The following is a 27,380-nucleotide window of genomic DNA, read 5'->3' as shown; positions in this document are numbered from 1 at the left end:
AGCTGTGTGCAGTGCAGAGAAAATGGCTCCGTGGCAGGGTGCATAAAAGCAACCCAGATGTACCACTCTGTAGCTGGAGGGCTTGGGAAAGGCTGTGGGCAGATCAGAATGGCTAGATAACACCCGGCAAGAGGCAGGGTTGAGTGCCCTCACCATCCATCACAGAAGGACACCTGATTAGTCCACGGGGTGTCACTCTGCTTTTTAATGGACCCCCTCATGTTTAACAGAAAAACAAACTGTCCTCTAGAACAGCTAGCTCTGGTTTCAGATCCCTTGGATGGTCAAGAGGGGACGAATAGGCACTCTTCTCCACTGCTTTCGTCTCTGCTCTTTCTGGCACTCTCTATATCCCTAGGTCTGAAATTGAATCTATGACCTATATGAGAAATCGGTATGAAAATAGCCAATAAGAACCCTTTAGCTGAGAGACCAAGGCCCTGGTAATCCCATTGGTCCAGAAGTACTGACAAAGAGGATCAGAAGTTCAAAGTCATCTTCTGTTGGATAGTGAGTCTGAGGTCAGCCTGAGCTACATGAGACCTTGCTTCCAAAACTCAAACGGACTTTTTAACCTTGGCGCTATGGTAAGTTGGACTTTTACATTGGAAGAACAGGATGCTGCTTGTCTTGGATACTGGGTCCTGGTGAATAGACTTCCTAGCCGATGAAGCCACACAACATCAGTATAGTGAGACACGCTAGGATTCTCTGCCTCCCTCCATATTAATGTGTATATGGTGGAGGTGGCTGTAGCAGAGAGAAGAGGACACATAGAGAATGACGTTTGCCTTGTTCTGGCAGAACAACAGAGATGCGTGGTGTCCCCAAAGAGTGACTCACTGGCGTGTTTGGGAGATGGTAGGACAGAAGACCGGTGAGTTAGTGGTGCCAAACTATTGCTAAAGCTTCCAGGCCATCTGAGCTGCTCCTTTGTGCAACTTCAGTGAAGGCTGAGTTGGTTGGATTTAATTTCCTTTAGAAAATTTGCACCAATGGAGGCTTCTTTCCTCAGCTTTAAAAATAAAGTCGCTGTGCCAAGCATGTAGTTCAGTGGTAGAGCACTTGCCTAGATGCATAAAGCCCTATCACCTTCGCCAGAAATGAGGAGGAGGAACAGTCAGGAGTAGTGACAAGGTAGTCCCAATTACTAAGGAGGCTAAGAGTCAGGAAGGTTGCTTTAGTCCAAGAGTGACACCTTTCCTAAAATAAATATAAATTAATTCATTTCCACAATCTTCCATCTGTTTACAAGGCAATAGCAGTGGAGGGGCTGGAGAGTGATATAGATATGAATAATTTGCATTGGTATGGATTTTAAGGTCAATTTTGTTATATGTATATGTATTTCTGATCTTGATTACTGTATTGTGATTGTATAGTTCATTTAAAATGTAATGTATAATTAGGAAATATAGGTTGTTAATGGACAATCATCAATAATAGTCAAGCTTGTAGTCATGTTAGTTAGATTTTCTAGATATATAGAGATATATTTCAGTTAGATAGGCATTCTTCATATCTTTCAAAGACTACAGAATATGGCATTTTAAATGTTTTAATAATTTAGGGCTTTTCATGACAATGAGACACATCTGCTTCTGGCAGCACCAGCTACTTCAAGAGGAAGATGGGCATTGAAGAGGCTCCTTATGGAGTTTGATAGCCATTTGGGCAAGAAACTGCTCTTGCATGGACTGATGCATAAACTGGACACAAAGAACCCACAGAGAGAGGACTGCTGAACTTGCCTAAAGGTGAGATGGTCTTTCGGGGTTCCTGACTCATGAAAGAGTCTACGAGACATTCTGCAGGACACAACAAAAAGTGACTAAACTGTCTTTGAAATTTCCTGCTTGATGAAAATGTCTGCTGGATACTATGGGCCTGTAGGCTGAAGATGGATGCCCCAACAGTACAAAAGAACTTTGGGTGACTGTCCACGCAATAAGATTTCTCTGTCATTTCTAGAGTTTTGGATCTCTTGTTTGCTTAGGTAATATTATATCCTTCTGGAGTCTTTGATGGAGTTGAAGAATGGTTAGTTATAGTTATAATTTTCCTTAGTTATGATAAAAGATAAAATAGATATAAATATTGTAACTGTAATTCTTGCTTGATAACCGTTTTGTTATATGTAATTTTACTATGTTAAAGTTAAAGCCTTTCTTTTTTTGTTTAAACAGAAAAAGGGGAAATGATGGAGGAAGGTCATTGGTTAAATAATAAAGAAACTGCCTAGGCCCATTTATAGGCCAGCCCTTAGGTGGGTGGAGTAAACAGGCAGGATGCTGGGAGAAAGAAGCTGAGTCGAGGAGTCGCCATGATTCTCCCACTCCAGACAGACGCAGGTTAAGATCCTCCCTGGTAAGCCAGCTCGTGGGGCTACACAGAGTATTAGAAATGGGTTAGATCAATATGTAAGAGCTAACCAATAAGAGGCTGGAACTAATGGGCCTGGCAGTGTTCAAAAGAATACAGTTTCCGTGTAATTATTTCAGGGCATAAGGTAGCCATGCGGGCGGCCGGGTGCCGGGGACGCAGCCCCGCCGCTCCTATTTCAACAGGAGAGGGTTCAGCAGTTTGGAATAGCATGCTGTTCTTCCAGGATACCTGAGTGGGGTACCCATCCCCCACATCAGGCAGTTCACATTCTCCAGCTTCTGGAGGACCCGTGCCTTTGGCCTCTGCAAGCACCTGCACTCACATGCATGAGCCTACAAACAGGTTCACATGTATGATGTGTTTATCTAATTATCAATAGAAACTCAGGGGTCAGATATCAGGATAAGAAGCCAATTGATCAGAGAAGAAGCGGAGAAGTGACCAGTGACTCACTCTCACTCTCTCTCCTTTCTCCCTCTCCCTCTCCCTCTCCCTGTCCCTCCCTCCCTCCCTCCCTCCCTCTCTCTCTCTCTCTCTCTCCCTCCCTCCCTCCTCTCTCTCTCTCTCTCTCTCTCTCTCTCTCTCTCTCTCTCTCTCTCTCTCTCTCTCTGCCCCTCCCTACTACTCCCTGTGTCTCTCTATGCGTCCTCATTCTTCCAAAACCTCTGTGGCTAATTTTGGTCGACTAGTAGCTAACTCCACCTTCTGATTCAAAGTAAACTTTTCTGACAGTCTCAAGGGTGTCAGAGTACAATCAAAATATTCCTCGACGCATAATTTTGCTGAGGCAATAATAGTGGGCATCTTTCTGAAAGGCTAATCTGAGGAAGGAGGATCCTGCTAGAACATTCTCCCGCTAGAAAGGTTCCAGGGACAAAGGTAGATGAGTTGAAAAGATGGAGTATTTTATGACCCTCTTTGTATTTTTTTGACCCTCAAAGAAGACTTTTGTAGTCTTCTAGAGATCAAAAAGGATGTTTCTTTATGGTAGACTTAAGCTTCAATTTCTAACTGCAGATTCAGTCAAAGGACAGATGGTAATGATAGTGATAATGGGTAGACTCTCTGTGTTTAGCTAATGTCAGAGGTCCTCTGGTTCAAACTCCCATTGCAGGGTAAGGTCAACCACTCTCCATTTGAATTCCTCCAGGGACTGTCAACTCCCTATCTGCATGCTCCCCACAGCAAAACATCCGATGTTTGGGAAATTCTGAAGTAAACCCTAGCTCCTCGTGACTTCCACTCAATCTTAGTTCCTCGCTTGCAGGATCAAAAAGCAAGCCTTGTACATCTCTGTATATATTGAAAGCAACCTTCCAATCCTTAATTTTACACAGTTTGGCTTGGCTTATTATATACATACATACACACATACACATATACATATATTCATAAATGTTTATGTGTACTTGCATATGTGTACACCCTGGTGCCCAGGGTGGCCCAAAGTAGGCATTGCATCCTCTGAAATTGGAGTTTCAGATGGTTGTGAACCTGCATATGGGTACTGAGAACGAAATTTGGATCCTTTGCAAAAGCAGCAAGTGCTCTCTTAACATTTGAGTCATCTCTCCAACCCCTTGGTTTATTTTCTTAAGACAGGGTCACACTATATAGCTCTGGCCAGCAGCTCATTATATCGACCAGTCTAGCCTTAAATTCACACCTGCCTCTGTCACCCCAGAGCACAGAAATGTAAGTGGTGCTCCACCATGCCCGGCTCATTTGCATTTTTTTAAAATAAAGAAAGCCCCCATTTCTTCAGTCTTTTTGTGAGATGCCGTCTAACCTCTTTCATTCTTCTGAACAATTCTGATCTATTTGTGCCTTTCTTAAGAAGTCATTCTGGTTCCAGGGAATGTAATGTCCATGAAAGCTAATGCCCATTATGAATCCCAGAATTCACCCAGGATAAGACTGACTATGTCCCAACCAAATGCTGCTGTTTCACCCCTGACTTCCTTGGTCCTCATCCTCTGCCTACAGTTTGTACGGCCCTGCCGGTCTCCTGATCCTGCAGGTGTAGTTCCCACTTCTAGCTAGTAAGGCTTCACTTTCAGTCTGGACTCCAGGCAGGAGTCAGGTTGGCACAGTGCACATTTTTCCTAGCAGGTCATAGGTTGTTGGGAAGCTTAAGCCTTGACTGGTATGGCCTACGTTCCTCCCTCCTTTGTGGCCAAGACACTGAGCAGAGTATTCTATGAGACTGAATTGTCTCTGAGCCACACAAGTAGGCAACCACAGGCAAAGGGCCCCATCCATGTATCACCTCTAGTGTGGCCCCTTTTATTTCTACAGATCTGTACCTTTCTAGGTCACTCTAGAAATGTGTTTGGGAAATATAAGTGTGACACTAACCACCAGTCCCTGCTACCCATCCCTATCAATCAATTAATCAGACACACACACACACACACACACACACACACTCACTCATACAACAGACAGATAATCTACCAGGTTTCTAAGAAGAAGGCTAATGTCCAGATGCGGGATGGAGAAAGCCTACGTAGGGAAGGTGACTACAGAGTTATAGTGGGGCTATTCCCAGGGGCCTGAGGCGCAATCCTGGCTCATTTTCTATCTTAGGATCCAGCTTGGGTTGACTTAGAGAAACAACTATGTTTGATAACAGAAATACCTTTGGGAGAGGAAAAAAGGGAAGGAAAAAGGGAAAAAGGAGGACTCTTGCGATCTTATCGGTTGGGGTATGTTTAACTGTGAATAACAATTCCAAGACAACATTGCCTTCGGTGACATGAGATTTTATTTTGCTTTCACACATTCAGAAGTTGATGACCCAGGCCAGGCCAGTGGCTTTATCCACTAAGCTCTCAGGGATCCCTGCCCTTTCCAGCCTCCCTACCATCCCTCCTGTTGCTTTCGTAGCCTAGGATGGTGTCTAGGTCATCAGTCATCCATATTCTTGCTGGAACAAAGGACAAAGAAAGACGAAAACGGACACCAACCGCCCTTTATAGAAACATCCATCCTAGAAACTGTCTTAGGGCACTTCTGTTTCCATCTCTTTGGTCAGAACTTGGCCACAGGACAACACCTAGGAAATGAGATGCTAAGAAATGTGATCCTTATTCTGGGCACTATGTCCAGCTAAGAACGAGGGGTCCCATCACTGCCTGGCCAGGGGACAGAGAAATTTGATACATACTGATCAGCTCCTTAGCTCTTTAGGACTGCCCAGACTTTTTGTTTGTTTGTTTGTTTGTTTTTGTTTTTCGAGACAGGGTTTCTCTGTGGTTTTGGAGCCTGTCCTGGAACTAGCTCTTGTAGACCAGGCTGGTCTCGAACTCACAGAGATCCGCCTGCCTCTGCCTCCCAAGTGCTGGGATTAAAGGCGTGCGCCACCACCGCCCGGCTCTGTCCAGACTTTTTTAAAAATACAAATCCTAGGAGGCTAAACATTGCCTAAAACTTTATCCCCCCCTCCCCCCAAAAAAGGATCAAATCCCTTTCTTTGGCTGTGAGCAGTTCATTATAAGACTACTCTGTAATCAGACTCTCCTTTGGGCCACCAGCTCACAAATAATGACACGGAGGCTTATTACTAATTATAAAAATTTAACCTTAACTTAGGCAAGACCCATTAGCTCCTATAACTTATATTAACCCATATTTTTACTCATCTATGTTCTCTCATGTGGCTTTTACCTCTCCCCCATTTTGTGTGTCCAACTTGTTCCTTGTCTACATGGCATCTCCCATGCACCTAGATTCCTCTGCCTCTTCCTTCCTTTCCATGGAAACCCCGCCTCTACCTCCTACCTAGGTCTTGACAGTTCAGCGTTTTATTGCAGCAATACATCTTCACACGGTGTACAAATACCCTACAACAGTGCACCATTAGCGGAGCCCGGGCTGCTGGGGCGAACAGACGTGGCCCTTGAGCAGCCAGGCAGGAAAGACGTGGCAGGAAAGCTGGAAGGGATCGGGAAGAGAGATCAGAAAGCAGATGGAGGTACCACCATCTCTTTGTCAGCTGGCATGGACATTTCTGGATGTCCTACCCTCCCTTCCCTTCTCAGCAGAACGCCCAGCCTCTGCCAGCCTCTTCAGGGGGCTTCTGGGATTTAGACAGCTGTCGCCCATTCTTAGCACAGGATGCGGTGACACAGGATGTGTGATCTACTCAGACCAGGAATGCCAGCGGAAGTGTCAGGTTCTACATGACTGACAGGGGTCTTAGCGCAGCTCACATTTAGCTGTGACTTAATAGCTACGTTTAGCAAGTCGATATTTCTTCAGTTTCTCTAGCCTTCTAAAGGATGGGCCATCGGAGAGAGGAGAGAGGATGGGCCATCGGAGAGAGCTCTGGAAGCCTACACGAGGGTTAACCAACCCTGGGCATGGATGACTGAGGACACCCAGTCACTTCTGTCGGCTTCTCAGCTGTCCTAAACTCCCGTGGCCCTCTGCATTGGGGATGTCCACCTTTGTCTCTAGGCTGAATAACACTGAGCCTCAGGGTTCAGAATCCTTGACTCCTGGAGATGGGGATGGGGAGAATGTCTGAGTCAGGGGTTTCACCTGGCACTATGCCATTCTCCATGAACTTGTCCCAGTTGTCTTTCTCCGCTCACCTGGACGATTATTTGCTTAAACTTCAAATTCTTAAGAACAGGTTTCCTCTCACCAGTGTACCCTGACCCCAGCGCTGTGACTGACACATAGCTCGGTTACCTGAGCTGAGTGAGTGACGCTGCTGCTCCTGAATGTCCCCAACCCTGATGCTGCTGCAAGGGTTACCCATGGAAGTCATGAGCGGACTGCCTCCGATTTGCCTGGCTGACCTCTTTATCCTGCAGCTCCCTGACCTTTATCCCACTTTAACTGAAGTAGATGACTGCAGTTTAGGAACCCACACACGAGCAAGCTTTTTAGGTAATTGGGTTTGTTTATTTATGTAAAATAATCTTTTGGGTAGTGCTAGGGACTTAACAGACAGGACCTCACGCAGGTTAGGCAAGCACTATACTCCTGAGCCACAAGCCCAGCACAGGGCACTGTTAATGGCTAACTTGGAGAAGCCCCACTGGGCTCAGAGAGAAGGTGGGGAGACAGTACAGCTAGGAGACTACTCAACGCAGTAGGACTGAGCCTCCAGGATTAAGACTGTTGTAGTCAAGAGCTACCCCTGTCTGTTTGAGTTGAGAGAAAGGAAATTTAGGATGCTACTCAGCACTGGAGGGTTGAAAAGAGCAGGGAGAGCTGGGAGACATCTATCGAATGAGGCTAGGGAGTCAGGCTGTGTGAAGATGAAGTGTGTTCCCTGTGTAGTTATACACTTAGCGGCCTCACAGAGGGCTTTTAAAAAGTGGCCTTGGTTTCTATCAGCAGGCTGTTATCGCTCCTCTGGCTGTCGGCCCTTATTCTCATAGGCTGATGACTCAGTGTTCTTACCTGTGGCCCTCTGACCCAGGAAAAGAGACCTCCCTGGAGCCAACGAGTCTGATTTCAAGCCTCCTAACTTCCTAAGATATGTGGCTACCTGTGAAAGATGTTTAAACCAGGCCACTAGGAAATTTTAGTACTTGTTTTCTTTGGGGAAAAAAAAAACAAAAACAAAAACGAGAAGTTGGCTGTATAAATGATCTAATAGCTACTTAACAAGAAAGGGCGCAAAAGGTCACAGCAGGTTTTGCTAAGCATTTGTGAAGCTTTTGCTGCTAACCCTGCTCCCCTTGCTCCCTTCAATTCCAAAGGTCTCTTCCTCTCCCTAGATACCTTGTCTCTCTCTGTTTCCTTGGGAGCTGGTGATTATCTTTTAGAGATCCAAGATTCTTTACTTTCCAGGAAATTCTCCCCCAACTCCTCACCCATCTTCTCTCGGTGCCATGGGACCCACGTACTTCAAACAACAATGACCCACATGTCCCAGGGAGAGAACTAACACCCATAAGCTGTTCTGACTTCCACATGCTCATCCATACCTGTATACACACTACATAAAGGTAAAAAGCAAAACAAAAACCAAAGCCAAGATCTCAGATAATCATTGTCATTTCTCTTTATATTTGAATTTTTATATCATGTGTAGGGAATGTTTTATGCACACGCGTGTGCAATGAGGACAAAGGCAAGTGTGCCTGTGTATCTATGAGGTGAGCATCTTATTCTCTAGAGCAACAATCTTCCTAATCTCTGGTTCAGTTTTTGCCTCCCGGTCCCTGACTCAGCTTTCCCCAGATGATGGACTATAACCTGTAAATTTTTTTTTTTAATTACTACCCGGACTCCACCCCCAATTGCTTTTGGTCAGGTGTCTTATCCCAGCAGCAGAGAAACTAGAACCAACCCCAAAGAGGCTCGCAGGCAGCACCTGGAGGACAACCAGGAAGAGGCAGCTAAGCCTCAATCTTGAGCTCACTGAGAGAGAGCCGGGACAGTCCCATTCACCTGGGAATGTCCTAGTGCAGAGCACAGCCTGGAACCCAGGAACTCTAGGCAACATTTATCAAAAGCGTGACAGCAGGAAGAAAGGGGTTGTCCCTCTCAACCAGGGACCTGCTGAGTAAAGGCCAGGTTGTCACTCAAAGTAACCCTCTTAATACAAAAGCTATGACTAACGAATCATCTGGCGTTCGGTAAACTACCCTCTGTCTCCTTGCAGGTCGGGATCCTACCAGTTCAGTCCTTGGGATTGTAAAATGAAAGGTTCGTTAGGGAGCTTTCCTGGTTATGGCTACAGAAAAGAAATCCTTAGCGGACAGAATGCAGGGTATTTCACGGAAAAGTCCTCTTTCTAGATTTAGCCATATGTGTTCTCTGTGGTGCTGCAGGAAGCACATGGGCATCAGGGTCACAGGCATTGAGGGCTATGAAAGCACCTGAACCACATGAGGCTCCACTTTTTCATCTGAAATGCACAGGACAGTCATGTTGTTTTGTTCATGTGCGAGCCTGAGCTCTTTGATGTAAAAGAGCTTAGCGGAAATTTGGCAAACGATGTTCCCACTCACACTTAAGGTCCTTGAAGTCCAGCATTTCTGTGTGTTCTGTGACTACTGGTTCTCAGTGCCTGACTCCAACCAAGCACCGACAAGATTTGTTAAACAAATGATGTGTCTGTTTGCTTACCATGCTACAGAGTGAAGATGCATCCCAGTATTTTGAATGTACTAAAATACTCTACCATCGAGTAACCATTAGCATCTGGCATTCAGACTTTGTGTAATGTTCTGCAGACTGTTGCATGCTAGATACACATCAAGTAGGGACAGAAGATGCATACTGTGTACCAGAGACTCTCAAAGTGTGGCACCAATACCACCACCACCAGCAGCGACAGAAGCTCCTAGGTGTTTGTTAGAAGCATGCATTCTTGGACCTCAGCTCTCCTGTCTCGGAGGTAAAGGGTACCAATCCATTTTAACAAGTCCTGTGGTTAAAGGTGTATGGAAAACTCCCCTGTGCTGTCATTAGAATGTGGCATGTGCAACCAAATGACTTGCACTACAGCGTGTAGCATGTTGGAAATTTTTAGGATATGGCAGAGGCCATGCTCTCTAGGGAGAGGAGCTTTTGGTTTTCGGGATCCGTAGCAGCAGATTCTTGGGTTAAATGATTCTTCAACTACCCCCCTCACCACATGATCTCTAGATATTTCTAGAAGTCTGTCTGAACCGCTGTTGTGATCAGGGTGCCTCAGATGGGAGAGTGGACTGACTGGACATCGGCTCACAGGTGGTGTCATTTGTGAACTGGCCCGTAGTTCTTGTGTTGGTTAAAACTAAACCGAGATCACAGAGACCCAAACCTTACAGTGCCTCCAAGAGAAAGAGTATTTCCTTTGCATAACAGCCTAGAAGTGAGGGTCCTTGTCCTCTCAAGGGTCACTCTCCCACGCTCCTCTGGTGGTGGCTTCCTTTGCACAGCAAACTGCTCCCTTAGCACACCTGCGGTCCACCTTGCTAAGCCCTCCAAACACAGGCAGCAATCTCTTTGTTTCTTTTTATCTAGTATTAAAACAAAGCTGGGGGAAGACAATGAATTCTCCTGATGTCAACCAAAGTCTTCTCTTGATCAATGATTAAATTTGTTCGTGGCGGTCCCCCTGCCTCCTTTACTCTCTGTCTACAAAGAAAGAATATAATTGAAACAGACCATGTTGTAATTTTTCTTTTTTGCTGAGGTCTAACAATGAGTGGCTATAACTTAAGGTTCTTTACCTATAAATATACTGAAATTAACCTTTGAGCCCAAGCTTTAAAAAAAAACCCAGATAAACAGATTCTGACTCCTACCTCTTAGTTATTAGTGGCCTGGGCAGTTACTTAATCTTTGTTTTTCTCTGTTAATTGCTTTTTGGTTAATTTGAAGATGGAAAGCACCAGGGCTTTCCCCCCTATCATAGTCTATAGTAGCCATTCAGTGGGTGATTGGCCCCTTCCCTCCCACCCTTCCTTCTTCAGGACCTTCTGAGTACAGAATGCCATGAGATTGCAATGGCCCCATTATTTCATTGAAACTCATAGAATTGTATGGCTTTTCTTGGAGAGATGTAAGAAAAACACCTATTCATCCCAGCAAGGAAGCCAGCAGTACAGGAAAAAAAAAAAAAGATTCCACCCAAGTCTAGCTTGGTGGACCGGTAAGGTTCTTGGCATCACTTACAAGAGCATGGATGACTCAAAGGCAATGGCATCACCAAAAAAAGCCTTACACCAGCGTGACAGTAATGCTCATCACCATGGCAACAACCCCATCGAATCTACCTTCTACCTCTTAGAGCACCTTCTGGAGCAACTCCCTCAGCTTCCCAAGACCACACACAGCTGAGGGACAAGGGAAAGCAGCGAGTAGGATCTCTGTAGTGACTGAGGGGGTTGCCTCTTGCTTCTCTGAGGAAATGCTAACAGCTGCAGTACCATTGCCTCAGATTTAGGCTGCACTATTGTTCTGCTTATCTCTCCAACAGGGCTGTGGGTGACACACGCCACAGGTCGCTCAACAACTCTTCCTCATGAAGGCCCACGGTCACGCCGTGTCTGAAGGACATAGCTTTAGTACAGCAAGTAGACAAAGAACAGCTCGTGGAAGGGTGAACACACATGCATCCCGTTGTATTGGCTCGCCGCTACATGTGAAGAAAGTTATCTATGTTGAATATTGCACTGACTTGAGCCTGCAGGCCACCAGAATAAGACGGTGTGATTCTGTCCCTTCATGGAGCAGGATTACAGGATGTGAAGGAAGAAAAACCGCTCAAATACCACGGACAGCCAGGCAAGCTCTGCTACATGGTGCAAAATGAAAATGTGAGGTGCTTGCTACATTATTTTAAAGCCCAGGAGGATGATAACTGAGCGCTAAACAAGGCCTGGAGGTGCCTGTGCTGGGACTGTTCAATACACAGGTTACCACTTGGGAAGTCACCTGCCCGAGAAGTTTCTAGTCTGAGTCATCCTGTATAAGGCCTTTGGCTCTCCCAGCGCTGCTCGTGAGACCACAAGTGGGGCACTGTTCCTGAAGCTGACAGCAGGCTGGGGGTCGGCTAAGCCTCCAGGACAGATGACACACTCCAGCTTCTTCAGTCGGGACTGGCTGTGAATGCGTCTGTCATACTCAGCTCCGTTCTCAGCTACGGAAGGGGAAAGGATAGGCTCTAGCCATTCAGATATGTACCTTGTTGGCAAACTTCTACAAACATCTGCTACGTGCCAGGCCCTGCGCTAGGCCCAGTGGGACAGTGGCATAGCTCTGCTGTCCAGAGGGCCAAACCTTGGCAGGAAGGTGCAGACTTGTAATCATTGCCATCACCAGGTTTTCCTAACCTTAGTCTGGAAGTCAAAGACTCAGGATTGGGTACAAATTTTAAAAATGTGTGGGGAAGCCTGTCTCGAAAAATCCAAAAAAAAAATAAAAATAAAAAAATAAATAAATAAAATAAAAATGTGTGGGGTATTATAGCTGAAGCTCATTGGAACTGCTCTCTGAGTGAGCCTGGTTTCCACCTCAGGTCCTAGGGTCAGTTTTCTGCAAATTAAGCCAGTCACAGTTGTATCCTTCTGCCGGCCTTAGACCACTATCTTAGCAAACAGAAACAGCATCATGGAGAAGGACTGAGCAGTAAACGAGGACAGTCCTGGGTCCCCACCTCTGCCTGGCCACACAGCTTTGGAGAACCACGGATGTTCAACAGCCGGCAAGCAAGAAGGTCAGAGTTATGCCAAACACATGCAGGAACGGAGCACAGTTCTCTCTGGGTGTTTCCATGGTGACAGTGATAACAGCTTATATTTATAGAGCTTCTATCTCCAAGGAGCTCAAAGCACTTTACAGACACACTATCTCTCTCAGGAGAGAGAGGGAGAAAGAAAGAGAGAGAGAGAGGTGTGGACAAAGGAGGGACAACGGTTGTGGTGTGCTGTTGTGCACATTTCACAGATGGCACAGCGTTGGGAAGTCATTAACCCAAGGTGTCATGGTAAACCAGTGACAGATGGCAGGCTGGATGGACATGATAGTTCGTGGAACTCCTAAAACTCTCGCTGCTGGCCTTGGGCAGATGTCAGGGCTGAGCTACTATGTCCCAATCATCTAGCATCGTTCAGTGTCACGTGGGTGATCAGCTAACCCTGGGAACATCACAGACATTTTCACTTGGCTATTGACGGACCATACATGGACAACTGTTTTATGGAGATTTGGTGATAAGGTTCAAAGTCCTTACAGCAAGACAGCTAGTGGGCAAACCCAGGGATGCGAGGCCTAGGTTTCCTCATAACTTTGGATGGAAATTCCTTCACACGCACGTGTGTGTTGTAATAGATGGTTTTGTTTCAGAGTGCCCCTAAGACCTTTGAAAAATGCTTCTTGGGTCTCCCTTCCTCTGGCTTATGCCTGATCCAAGAGACACGTGGAATAGCTCAGAGCTATTTGAAGGCTGTAGCTTATGGAATCAAAAGTGAGTTTTACAAATCTCAAATCTATTCTTTCATGTATGAAAGATGTTATCTGAGAAAAAGCTCATATCCTCTGGTGTAAATCGCGCCCTTGGGGGTAGGTTGGAATGACTGTAGTCCCCTCATTGGACTGCTCCTGCTGTAGGGCTCAGACTACCAATGGCTCCCCACTTCTTGTCCTCCTCGGATTTCTATTTACCTGCTCCACTATTTAGTCTTTGGAATATAGAAGTTATTTTCTCTTTAAAAGAAAAGTCATTATCCATAGAACAGTTAACCCAACCAGCAGTCCCCATAGCAACACTGAAAGACATGATCTCCTGTAGATCCGCAGTGGTCCTTGCCGTAAACAAATCATACTGTTCCTGAGGTCCATGACCTTAGTTAGGGTTTTGTTGCCCAGTGGCTTTCTGTCCATTTAGGCGTCAGGTACACTGAACTAAAGCCCTGGTTATTTGAGTAGCTAATTTTCATTTTCTGATTCCTCCCCCATCCCAAGAAAACTGAGCCAAGGGAAGTGTTGTAGAAGGGGGCTTTGCCAAGGGTCTTCTGGTCCTCCGCCACAAGACACTGGATCTACTTTTCCAGGTCCCCGAAACAGCCACCCAGACAGCACATCTCCCCTTTGCTTTGTACATGGACTGCAGTCACACTAAAGAGCTTTTTGTTCCTCTGAGAGGCCAAGTTCTCCTGTAGCTTCTGGCCTTGGACTCTGAGAAGGAGGAAGGACAGAGTCCCGCTTCCTCTTCCACTGAATTCATCCCTGCTGACTGGCCGAACTCTGTGGATCAGTCACCACAGCCTGCTCTTGGTTTACCTGTTCCTAGCCCTTAAGGACTCTCTTGACCATCCCCACATCCCACCCTTCCTGCTTGTTCCATACAGGGTTTCTTCTTTCCCCTTCACAACATTTGGCACCCACAGTGGCAATTCCTTATGTTAACAGATGCTTCTAAATATAATTCAAGATGCTTCTTGAATGTAGAAAAAAACTATTCAGAGGTTTACCTTTAGATTAAAAATGAATAGGCTGGGCCTGGAAAGATGGCTCGTTGGACAGTGCTTGTCAGGCAAGTGTGAGGACCAGACTTCAGATCCCTAGTACTATCATAAGAACTGGGTGGATGCAGCAGCTGCTTGTAATTCCAGGTGGATACAGGGGATGCTCACAGCAAGCTGGCTAGCCAGACTACCCATATCAGCAACTCTCGGTTCAACTGAGAGACCCTGCCTCATTGAATAAGATGGGGAATGATGGAGGAAGACTCCTGATGCCAGCCTCAGTTCTCCACACGTGTACTCACACATGTGAGCTTGTACACACACACACACACACATTTACACACAATTAAGAGTCTGACCTGGCATGTTGACACATGCCTATAATCCCAGCACCCAGACTTCCAAGTCTGAGACCAGTATGAGTTACATAGCAAGAACTTGTCCCCAACACTGAAACCAAACCAAATCCCTCCCCAAATTAATAGGCAACATTAAAGTAAAAATCACTGAAGTGTTATTTTCATTTTGCTTTTATGTGTAATTGCATTTTTAGTCTATCAGAGCTTAATGGGTACTTGTAAAAGGCTGATGAATAAAGTGCAATGCTTAAAAACAGCTTAAGCTGTTATCCATCTTCATATTATACATCCGTATCTGTGAACTAAAGAATATATCCATGTTTTTACTAGCAAACAAAACTTTCCAATGTACTTCAATAGTTATATACATTAGATCCTTAAATATGTAAATATTGCTTCCTGAAATTAACTGACGCATTCTGGTAAACTTAGTAAGAACTCAAAATATTTTAAACTGTAATTATATAACTATTACTCCAATAGGCTTCAGTTTTTAAAAATGACAAGTACACAAAACAACAAATATATGAAATTTCTTTTTCTGTTTTTTTTTCTCCCTCTTCCCCTCCCTCTCTCCAGAGTCCGTCCCTCCCTCCCTCCCTCCCTCCCTCCCTCCCTCCCTCCCTCCCTCCCTCCCTTCCTTCCTTCCTTCCTTCCTTCCTTCCTTCCTCTCCTTCCTTCCCTCTCTCTTCTCTCTCTCTGAGACAGGGGCTCACTATGTAGCTGTGGTTATGCTAGAACTTTCTGTGTAGACCATGCTGGCCTTCGAGCTCACAGAGATCCTCCTGCCTCTGCCTTTCCAGTGCTGTGGTTAAAGGCATGCGCAAATGTCCAGCATCAGTACATCTTCTTGCTAATAATAAGCAGAGTTGACCTTGAGAGTGGTTTGCCTTCTTTTGTGTTTGTCCCTCTGAGGAACTGAACATGATATTCTGTTGGGTCTCACTTGACTTAGCTTGAAAGGGAGAGTGAAGAGAACACGGTGGAGATGTGTTTTGGTGGGCACCTGGGAGCTTGACCCTGCAAATAATGTCACAGAAGCCACCTTGATTGGCTTGACAGTTGGAAGCTGCCTGGCAGAACAAACAGACAGCAAAACCCAGCCCATGCCCAGGCATGATAGATTTCCCAGAATATAAAAGCCCCACCTACTGCAATGCCACAATAGACTCAGTAAGAGAACTGAATGCATGGAGTGACAGGACTCTGTGATGCTCCTCAGCCTAGAAAGAATGTTCCTGACTCTTTTTTCACAAAAGTCTCAATTAGCGCTTGTAATCATGTATCTGTAAGGGGCCTGTGCTCTCAAAAGGAACTGTACTTGGCAGGAGAGGTATTTGACTCAGATTTCAGCAATGATGAATTCAAGGTCCTTCAGTCTCACCACACATAGTAATCAACGTCCTCATTAGGCAGATGTAAATGTGAATTATAAATGCTTGGCCAATAACTCAGGCTTATTACTAACTAACTCTTACATTTTCAGTTAACTCTTATTTTTATCTATGCTTTATGCTTGGTATGTTTTCTCAGTACAGCATGCACATCTTGCTTATCTCTGTGTCTGCTCCATACTCCTCTGACTCTGCCCTTCTTCCTAGCATACTCTGTTTGGCTCTCCCCCTAACCTTATTCTGTCCAACTATTGGCCAGTCAACTTCTTTATTAAACCAATCACAGTGACATATATTCACATAGTGTAAAGGAATATTCTACATTGTGGTTCACACAATATAAAGGAATATTCTACAGTTGTGGCTCAGAAGGTGCTATATCTGAAACCTGGCTGGACATTCCAAATCAGCTGGGTAAAACTTAAAGATTGTGATGGTGCCCAGGTCTCACCCTGAACCTCCAGAATCGTAATTACTGGAGACCAAATGTGCATTCCAACCTCTTTTTTGTGGATAAATACACTTCCAAGACATCTCTCATATCTGAACTATATAATTTGATAAGATTTTTTTTTATGTAAACACTCACGATCCATCACTACGATCAACAGGGTGAACATATCTGTCACCCCACAGTTTCTAAGTTACTTCAGGCCATTTTGTAACTTTTTTTTTCTTTTTTTTTTCAAGGGAGGAAAAGATTAAGTAAGTTTATTTTACAAACTGGCTGAAAAATAACTTCAAGAAAGTCAATAGAGCCGGGTGGTGGTGGCGCACGCCTTTAATCCCAGCACTCGGGAGGCAGAGGCAGGCGGATCTCTGTGAGTTCGAGACCAGCCTGGTCTACAGAGCTAGTTCCAGGACAGGCTCCAAAGCCACAGAGAAACCCTGTCTCGAAAAACAAAAACAAAACAAAACAAAACAAAAAAAAAGAAAGTCAATAGAATTTAGTATGGTCTCATCCGTCCTGAAGGAGGGGCCCGATTTGGAGGAGTGATGGCTATGTCCAGATAATCCCCTATTTGGAACTTCTGTGACTGCAGGGTCATGGAGTCATCGGTGCCCTTCCTGCCAGACATGGTGCTGCCAATCTCCTTAACTCTATATCCAGGTCTTTTAAGATCCATAAAAACAATTGCAAAATTGAAGTGTGTGCCCTTCTTTCTGGCTTCTGGGTAGACTTCCTTTACTAAACTAGTCAGTTCTTTCAAGGTTGCATCCATCCAGGTGTAGATCTGCAGCTTGCTCGAGGGCACGTTCCCGTGGGAGAACTCGTCCATGCGGTGGTGGCGGCCGTTGTTGGTGGTGAAGACCCACAGCAGGAGCGGGCAGGTCTTCTCGCGGTCGATCGGCTTCTCGGGCTCCTTCTTAATCTCCTCCTGGGTAACGCGCGATTCCACCGCCATCTTCCTCCTTCGGCCCGAGAGACGCTGGCCCTGACCTCCGACCCCTGCAGCGAGCATGAGCTACTCGTTTCTTGTAACTTTTTTTTTCATCCCACACTTATGTTTATTAAAAACTGACAAACAAAACCTGTACAAAAAATATCCCCCAATTCTATATCACTTTGGAACAGTAATCTTGAAAGACATTATCGCCTAGGACCCCCTCTTCCTCTGCCGCGACCACGCACGTCCTCTTCCTCTACCTCGGCCTCGACCTTGACCTCGTCCTGCAACAGCTTCTCTCTTCTTAGATTTCACCTTAGGCTCAACATCCACAAGTAATGTATCAAGAGGTAAGCTGTCTGGTAGAATAAAGTATCGAATGTTGTTTCCTCGAATACTCAATGTTTCCAACTGTACAGGTTCTCTGTTCTTCAGGGTCATTTTCACAGCTTTAAGATGTGTATTCATGCTAACATCTACACCTGTGATTGTTCCATGGACTTGTGTTGCATTCTTCAATTCAATGGTTACGGTTTCATGACTCAATTTCATCAAAAATCATTGGCTTAGGTATTATGCCGTTTCAGGTTTGGCCTCAAGTCTATTTAGTTTGGAAGTAATCACACCAGCAAACAAGGCTCCACTAACCGACACAATCTGTGCAATAGGGCGAAATTTCTTGTTAATTTCTGTCCCACCCCGGGACATGATCTTTCGTTAATCGAAAGCCGTTACACAGTTCGGATAACCGGTCCAAAATAAAGGACAACTTAATCTAAAGCGCCTAGCAAGTCGGCATCGTTATCTGAAAAGAAAGCCATGCTAGTTCTCTTCGGTGCAAGGAGCCCGACTTGCTAGGAAAACCGGTCACCGCTCGGTTTAAGCCGGGGGACTAGAGGTGGGTAGTGGCGGTTGGGTCTCTCCATTTCGGGAAGAGCCGCGGGGCCGGGACGCGCCGACCCCTCGCCCGAGCTCCCGCCGCAACGAGAAGGGCGGGCGAGCGGAGGCCCCATTTTGTAACTTTTTTCCTCTGTCTCACTCATGCAAACAGCCATCTGCTTTCTGTCAGTATAGATTAGCTTGCCCTTGCTTGAGTTTGATATAAATGTAACCATCGAGTATAAACTCATTTTAAAAGCACCTGGTTTTCCCTTGGCACAGTTATTTTGAGATCCAGATCTATATGGATATTTTCCTGTAGCTCCTCCTGTCTCCCTGCCAGACTTAAGGCCATCAGCAAGCCCTATGCCCCAGTCACTCCTGCCATCTCATACACAGAAGTTCCCAAGCATTCCATTTGGACTTTAGGATACTTTAATTCAGACAGGTGCATATGTTATTCAGATTTACTAGGTGTAGGCATGCTTATCTTGAGCCTCAGTATCCCTTCTTGCCTAAGTGCCCCACCTTCCTTATGTCCCATTCAATGTCACAACATTGCATGCCCTGGACAACGAGGAGCTAACTCTAGTGGCTAAAGTGTTGCTGCCCAGCACACACATGTCATTTCTTACACAGGATGAGCCCTGTGCATTTCAGTATATCATTCTCTAGGTCAGATCTTCCAGCCCTGGTCGCTGGAGTTAGCAAAACTGGTACAGACCGGGTTCTCAGCCCCCTGCTGCTTAGTTGCCAAAAATATTTCTGCACTGGACTTCACTTTGGAAAATGTTTTACAAATAGACTTTCTTGGAAAATATTTTAATTTTCCTGATCAAAGTAGTATGTGCTGTTCTTCTGGTTGACAGTTTCCAACTGACTTGTCATAGGCCCTGATTGCCTAAAACTAGTAAAACCAAATGTCTAAGATTAAGAACATTCGTGTGTACAAAAGATCTTGGGGGCTGGGAGGTATCTCAGTTGGTAGAGCATTTACCTGTGTCGTGTACAAAGCCCTAGATTCCATCCCTAGCATCTGAACAAAAAGATGAAATCCCCTGTAATACCTGTCTGTAGCACTCAGGAGGTAGAGACAGGTAATCAAACGTCCATGCTGGGATCATAGGTGTGTCCTAATACATTGCTTTAAGAAATGTAACTTTTTGCTGTGTGGCAGTGGTGCATTCCTTTAATCCCAGCACTCGGGAGGTAGAGGCAGGGGAATCTCTGTGAGTTTGAGGTCAGCCTGGTCTACAGAGTGAGATCCAGGACAGGCTCCAAAACTATACAGAGAAACCCTGACTCAAAAAACCAAAAGAAAGAAAAAAAAGAAGGAAGGAAGGAAAAAAAGGATTGAAGGAAGGAAGGAAGGGAGGGAGGAAGGGAGGGAGAGAGAGAGAGAGAAAAAGGAAGAAAAGAAAGAAGGAAAGAAAGAAATGTAACTTTTGATGAAAAAGTCAAATATTTAAAAGGCCTAAAACAAGATACCTATATCTATACATGAAAGCAAATGTTTTGATAACAGAATTTTTGGTGGGTTTGTCAGTAATATTTTCCTTTTTAAAAGCTGCTTAGGAAAGAAGCCACTTTTAAAATGCTGATATGGGTTAGGATAGGTAGACAAGTGTCTCTTAGTTTACAGAACTCATCCTGTGTATCTTACTTACAATGACTCCCTCTGGGAAGATTAGCAAACCCATATTATAAAGAAAACTTAAGTTCATCAAATCAGTTACAGGATAGCTTCAGCAAAAATTGAAATCTTAAATAACCTTTCTTTAGAAAGAGGACTGAAATGAATAAGCACGTTGTGAAAGGGAAATTGAAAAATAGGTGAGATTTATTGTTGGTGAACATTGGCCTTTTTATAGATTTAAAGTTTAACTTTTATATGAATATGTTGAAGGCAAAGTACAGAATCCAAGTGTACACCAGGCTCTCAGCACAAAGGGACATGATCAGTTCTCAGCGCAGAGACTGACTTCTAGGGTCCCCAGATTATTAAAAGCTGCCCTTCAGCCAACACGGGGAGATAAATCTGTCTGGACCTCAGTGTTTGTAAAACCAGAGGAATTATGCCAGTTAACCTAGCAGGTTTCCTATAGCTAAACTATACCAGATGGACAGATAGGCATTTATTAAATCAGTCATTCAAGGCAGGAAGGCCAAAGAAAAATAATAACTATGTAATTATTATATACCATTCCCAGATGAGGCCGATTGCCGAGGTCACGTGGCCCAGATGGTAAACTATGCCGTGCCTTGATGAAGCTGAAACTTACTATACTCCCACTTTTCATCCTTTTTTAAAACAAACAAACAAACAAACAAACATTGCTTTAACTATTAAGCTTGGCCATCATTACATACTCAATGACCAGAGTCATGGTCTTGTCTTCTCCAAGTGTCGAGACGCCCGAGACCAGAATTTGAAGTCTATGGCTTCCTGGCCCAGGGATTTAGCTCGTGGTGAAATTGTAGAGTTTACACCGAGACCGTGAAATGAAACCTTGTTCAGTCATAAAAGTATTTCCTTTCCTCTCCTCGAGAAGGGGGCAGTCTGATCCCGGGTCTTCGCAGCTTAGATAGATACTCACTGGAAACATAAACACTAGAGTAAGATAAGGGCTGGAGAGACGGCTCCGTGGTGAGGAGCCTGTTCTGGTCTTCCAGAAGCACAAGCGTTCAGTTCTCGGCACCACAGTTGTGAGCATTGGCTCACAACTGCTTGGAACTCCCACTCCAGAGGACCCAGTGCTTCTGGCCTCCATGGGCACTGCCACACGTGTGATATACACACATATGGGCACAAGAGTAAGCATAAAATATCTTTTTAAAAAGATATTTTGATAAGAAATGGTAGGGAATTTTCTTAGTGATTAAAAACAGTTTAATCTGTCTAGGAAGTGAATATTTTAATAGCATCCTGTCTGGAAATGCTTGCTAATTTTTTTTTAAAAATCATGGTGTATTACAATATTAAAAAAAACCATAAAAGTTTACATGCAGCTTTGTAAACAGTGTGAAGGACGCCAGGAGAGAAGACCCTTCCTAGAAGTTTGGCTTCAACACTCAGAATTCAATGTATGAAACTCATAACTACATATAGAAACTAGGGACTAAAAGGGACACTAGCTAACGTTCAGAGGACAGACTGTCTGGGATAAAAGCCTCCTTTAGCACCAAAGCTTGCCTGAGGCACACAGATAGGCTGTATTGACTTTGGCAATGCCTCGGCCTTGTCAGGCCAATGAAACTAACTGGCATTGAAAATTGAATTAGTAACACAATCCAGATCCCTCTGCCTCTCTTTGGCTTGGTCATATTTTGATATGGATGAATGTGGCAAGCCCCTCTGTTTGGGGCATTCATTCCTGCTTGTGTCTGGGTCAGAACCTGAACAGCCCTACCCTGCGGAGAGGCTAGTCCCCTGACAACACCATTCTTCTTGACTGTCTACATCCCCGGGCACTTAGTGTCCGTATAAGGAAGAGAAGTCTCTATTTACTCTGCAGAGCATGAATAGTATTTGTCTACAGACATATGTATGTCCAGTTAATCCAGTTTGTAGGGAAACAACTAAACACGACTCTAGCTAAAAAGATTCGTCAGTGGGAGAAAAAGTTTCAACACTCCCTTAAGCAGTTCATAGGAGATTCCTTTGACCTTGCAGAGCTTGGAGGAGACACAGGTGTGCCCAAGAGAACCAGGTATGGGGAAGGGTACAGAGGGCACCGATGCCTGCTGGAACTAGATCTGAGGGGGTCAGGGAAAGGCATGGTTTTCTGAAAGCCATAGAGTGTCTGACCTGAAGGGGCCTTAAAAATGTTCTGGGTAAGGAGGCATAGCCAATAACAGGGGGAAGAAGGGGGAAGGCTGCACCAGAAAATGTGGCCAGCTAGAGACAAAACCAACGCCAACCCGCAGGGTTCCTGACTTCCTGTCCTGAAGTTTTGCATCAAACCACACTGCCCTCTGACTAGAGCTTTAGACTGCGTAAGAGACAAAGGACCCAAATCACAGCCGTGCTCCTGACCTTGGGCTGACTACGGGCTCCAGTTTGACTCTGCAGAGGGCACAGCACCCGGCCAAGGTGACCTTGGTCAAAGCGCTTAAGTTTCCAGGAGAAAGGCGCAAGCCCCAAGTGCGTTCGTGTCTGGAAGGAATGCTGTAGGAGTCTGTTGCCACCAGTCGTGTGTGTTTTCCTTGGTTCTTGGACCTGTAAGCAGTTTTGCTTTTTGTCCATCGTCTGACAGGGCAGCCACATGCACATTTTTTTTTTTTTTTTTTTTTTTTTTTGCTTTTTTCGAGACAGGGTTTCTCTGTAGCTTTGGTGCCTGTCCCGGAACTAGCTCTTGTAGACCAGGCTGGCCTCGAACTCCCAGAGATCCGCCTCACATGCACATTTTAGTACTCCCAGAAAGCAGGCAGATTGCTTTTTCTTTCTCTTTTTTTTTTGTAGCAGGGTCTCCTGCAGCCAAAGCCTTAAACTCACAACGTAGTCAAAGACTACCCTGAATTCCTCCTGATTCTCCTGACTCTACCTGCAGAATGCCAGGATGCTAGGCGTGCACCAGTACATCTAGTCTATGCACTCCTGGGGGCCAAACCCCGGACTTTGTACATACAAAGCAAGCTCTCTACCAAATGAGCTATATTCCCAGTCAATTAGCCAAATTCTTGAAGCATTTGAACTGATCTCTTTCAAGTGGTTCTTAGAGCAGTTTCCCCATGAAACTGGAAAGGGAAAAAGCATTTCATAGAGCCAGGCTTTCTTAACGTGATTGAGGTTAAGAATTTAATCCATATTATACAGATGCACAATAGTTAAGTGTGACTTCTGGGGCTGGGATGGCTTAGCCAGTGCTTGCCACACGAGCGTAAAAACCTGTGTTTGGATCCCTAAGCACTTGCCTTGACCTCTGACCTCCACATATACAAGCACTTAGGTGTGTATACACACATATGTGTGCTTTCTGACATCATCTGAATGTGTACGCGTGGTGAACAGTAAAGACAGAAACACAGGTCGTAGCAACACTGAAAAGACTCCTTTCCTGGCAGAACCGTATTGACGGCAGTGACAGCGACGACGTGACTCAGTTGACACACGCTGGACCAGATTGTCAGAACCCATTAAAGTCATGTAGTATGTGAGTCTCTTCACCCCATGGTATCATATTTGCCACACGTGAACAACAGTTCTAACGATTGTTGATGGGATTTCATTTTATTTTATGAGTATGGGCTATTTTAACCTGCATGTATGTCTGCATACCGCCTGCATTCCTGGTGCTGGAAGACAGAAGATGACATTAGATCCCCTGAAATGCACTGTCTTAACCCTACCAGGGCCCCTACTTCATCACTCTGCTGTGTATCTCTACAATATATTCTGGTTAGGTGTGCTATTAGTATATATGCAATAATAACACAGCAGAATACTAAAGGCACTGTGCAATATGGAATAAGACTACTCATACTGTTTCCTATATATTTTACAAACATGCAGTTTTTCAAAGTCTTGTGCATAATTTTTACTATTGATTATTATTAGTTTACAGGATTCTTTTATATCTGTACGTGCACATACATTCATACATATTTCACTGCGTGCTCCTGGCAGATGTTAAATTGCTTTGAAGTTTCATCTATTAACAAATGGCACTTCTACATACACCTGTCAGAAGAAATCTCTGTGCATGTCCTCAGATGCTTTCCTGTCAAAAGTTTCTGAAGTGGAATCGCTTGGCCAGAAGGCACACTTCCTTTAAGTGTCTTGAAGTGTCTGAAGAAGTGATGTACCCCAAATCCGTGAGTGGTTATCTCTCTTTGCAATCTCATGTGTGCTGTCTTTTCACTCCAGTTTATTGAGATATAATTGACAAGTCGTGAAATCCACTCACGGTTAGGGAACAGCTCGGCGAGTTTCCTGCAGCCAGACACTGTACAGATAACAACACAATCTAGGTTCAAAATATTCTCCAGGCAGTAGCTTCTGTAGTTTATCTGTCTGTGAATATGCAACTGAAAGTGGTGTAAGGGCTAGGCTTTAGGGAAGTTTTTCTGGGTATTTTCAAAAAGTGGAAAATTTAGTCATTCCAGAATGTTTCCCTGTGACTATTCCCAATCAATTCTCCCCTCAGCAGAGCAACTGGAGACCTGATGCCCACTACTATAATTCCTACTTCAAATAAATGAAATGCGCTACATTTATAATCTTTCAAAACTTAGCCATGTTGAGTTTTTTATATTGTATTCTGAATGCTTTTATTCAACATAAGCATACCATAGCAAGTTTAGCATTTTCCTGTTTCTAGATTTGAATCTCTAATTTTTAAACATATTTACTAATTCTTTAAAAATTTCATACATACATACATACAATAAATTTTGATCCTATTTACCCAACTATTCTCAAGTCCTTCCAGGTCCACCCTTACCTGCCCCCGGCTTTGTGTCATCTTTTCTTTTCTATTTATAACACACCGAGTCCAGTTGGTGCCGTTTATATACTCAAGGGTGTGGAGTCATCGCTGGAGCATGGTCACTCTACCAGGGACAACACCTTTAAAAACTGACTTTCCTTCCCTAAGAAGCCATGAAAGGGCAATAGTTCTTCAGTTATAGTTGGGACTCCTGAAAACTTCTGCCCTCTATGCTAGAATGTTGGTTTAACCACAGAAACCACAGGGACTCATGAGTGCAGTGGCCCCTGTCGTATGTAGAAGACATGCTGTGCCCTGGTCCTGCCCAACCTCTGGCTCTTACGTTTTCCCCTTACCTTCTCTGTGAAGGCCCTTGGGGGAAGGAATATTGATGGAGGAAGGTCACTGGTTAAAAAATAAAGAAACTGCTTGGCCCTCGTAGGTTAGAACGTAGGTGGGTGGAGTAAACAGAACAGAATGCTGGGAGGAAGAGGAAGTGAGCTCAGACTCGATAGCTCTCCTCTCTGGGGCAGATGCGATGAAGCTCTAACCCAGGATGGATGTAGGCTAGAATCTTCCCGGTAAGCGCATCTTGGGGTGCTACACACATTATTAGAAATGGGCTAGTCCAGGTGCGAGAGTTAGCCGAGAAGAGGCTAGATACAATGGGCCAAACAGTGTTTAAAAGAATACAGTTTGTGTGTTGTTATTTCGAGGCATAAGCTAGCCAGGCAACCGGGAGCTGGGTGGCAGGAATGCACCCCGCAGCTCCTACAACAATTTTTTGGATGAATAGTCCAGAGACACTTGGTACTCTATACTTTGATCAGTTGTGAGTTTCTGCTTTAACTGCCATCCATTGTACAAAGAAACTTCTCTGATGTGGTCTGAAGAATATATGGATATAAAGACATGAGCTTAGAGAGTATTTTGATACCATATCAATTTAGTACAATAATAGTAATATAGTAGGTTTACCACTAGGGCCTATAAGCTACTCAACCATGGATTCTTGGTCAGATTTTCTATACCAGTCATGTATTTCCTCCTGTGGATCTTGCCTCAAATCTGATCAGAACGTAGTTGGTTGCTTCTATAAATATATTGCACCTATAGGTATATCTTGTCAGGCCAATCATTTCCAAGGCTCACAGAGCAACAGTTGGGTAAGAGGGCAGCCTGGGTTGTTGCTATTGTGGCCATTTGTTTGTTTTAAACTAAGGAGCAATAGTTCAGCTGTTAAGAGCATTTGCTGCTGTTGCAGAAGGCAGGAGTTCAGTTCTTTGTAGTCACATGGCAGTTCACAACCATATCTAACTACAGTTCCAGGGCATCTGATGCCCTCTTCTGGCATCTATAAGCATTGTGCACACACGCACACACGCACACACCAATGTACACATGCACCTGTGGTACACTTACACGTGGTACACTTACATACTAGACAGAAAAAAAATAAAACTAAAAAAATTTAAAGAATTAAAAATTATTCTTTTTTTTTTTTTTTTTTGGTTTTTTCGAGACAGGGTTTCTCTGTGGTTTTGGAGCCTGTCCTTGAACTAGCTCTTGTAGACCAGGCTGGTCTCGAACTCACAGAGATCTGCCTGCCTCTGCCTCCCAAGTGCTGGGATTAAAGGCGTGCGCCACCACCGCCTGGCTAAAAATTATTCTTATATTTATTTATTGTACATGCGTGTGTATTTGTGAGTGTACATGTGGAAGTCAGATGACAGCCTCTGGGAATCTGTTTTCTTTTTTCAACATGTGATCCTGGAGAATGAACTCAAGTCCTGAGGCTTGGCAGCAAGTCCCTCTATCCTCTGAGCCGTCTTGCTGCCCTGTTTCTGGATTTGGATATAAATTGGGCTACAATGAACCCTTATATGCATGGGCTTCTATAGACAAATTATTCTTTTTTTCCTGGATAAATAGATAGGCATAGAATTGTTAGTTTATGAAGTAGATCTATGTTTTAGCATTTATTTATTTATTTATTTATTTATTTATTTATTTATTTATTATATATACACAATATTCTGTCTGTGTGTCTGCCTGCAGGCCAGAAGAGGGCACCAGACCCCATTACAGATGGTTGTGAGCCACCATGTGGTTGCTGGGAATTGAACTCAGGACCTTTGGAAGAGCAGACAATGCTCTTAACCTCTGAGCCATCTCTCCAGCCCCTATGTTTTAGCTTTTTAAGAAACTGTTAAGATGTTTACCAAAGTAGTTGTACTAGGAATTGAAGAATGACTCAGCAAATAAAAACACTTGTGTAAGCATGAGGGCCTGAGTTCAAATCCCTAGAATCCTCATTAAAAAGCCTGTGAGGGTCCCATTGTCTTTGGTATACTACTGTCCCTTCCTTCTTCCTTGGCCTTCGAGGTGGCTGCCATCTTTTTCGAGGCATCAAGGTTGCCCTCCTGTCTCTGGTGAAGAGATTGTCAAAAAGAGAACCAAGAAGTTCATCGGGAACCAGTGAAACTGGCATGTCAAAACTAAGCAAAACTGACCAAAACCCAGGGTATAGACAATGGACTGAGAAGAAGATTCAAGAGCCAGATCCTCATGGCCAACATTGGTTGTATAGAAGCCAGCCATGAAAAGCGAAATATAAACAGAT

General features: G+C 44.5%; 2 protein-coding genes across 2 annotated transcripts; both read right to left on the bottom strand.

The window, feature by feature from the left end:
* Positions 1–17,003: 17,003 nt before the first annotated feature.
* On the bottom strand, positions 17,004–17,525 carry LOC130875016 (histone deacetylase complex subunit SAP18-like). Its single transcript, XM_057770630.1, has one exon. The coding sequence runs from the start codon at positions 17,523–17,525 to the stop codon at positions 17,010–17,012; it is 516 nt and encodes a 171-aa protein (XP_057626613.1). The 3' UTR covers positions 17,004–17,009.
* A 75-nt stretch (positions 17,526–17,600) lies between these two features.
* On the bottom strand, positions 17,601–18,004 carry LOC130875076 (small nuclear ribonucleoprotein Sm D1-like). The gene has a single exon (XM_057770736.1). It carries the CDS (start codon positions 18,000–18,002, stop codon positions 17,661–17,663), a length of 342 nt encoding a protein of 113 aa, XP_057626719.1. The 5' UTR covers positions 18,003–18,004; the 3' UTR covers positions 17,601–17,660.
* Positions 18,005–27,380: the final 9,376 nt, after the last annotated feature.

Source organism: Chionomys nivalis, chromosome 5, assembly GCF_950005125.1.
Source record: "Chionomys nivalis chromosome 5, mChiNiv1.1, whole genome shotgun sequence".
Taxonomy (NCBI): Eukaryota; Metazoa; Chordata; class Mammalia; order Rodentia; family Cricetidae; genus Chionomys; species Chionomys nivalis.
This window is presented reverse-complemented; position numbering and strand designations above follow the sequence as displayed.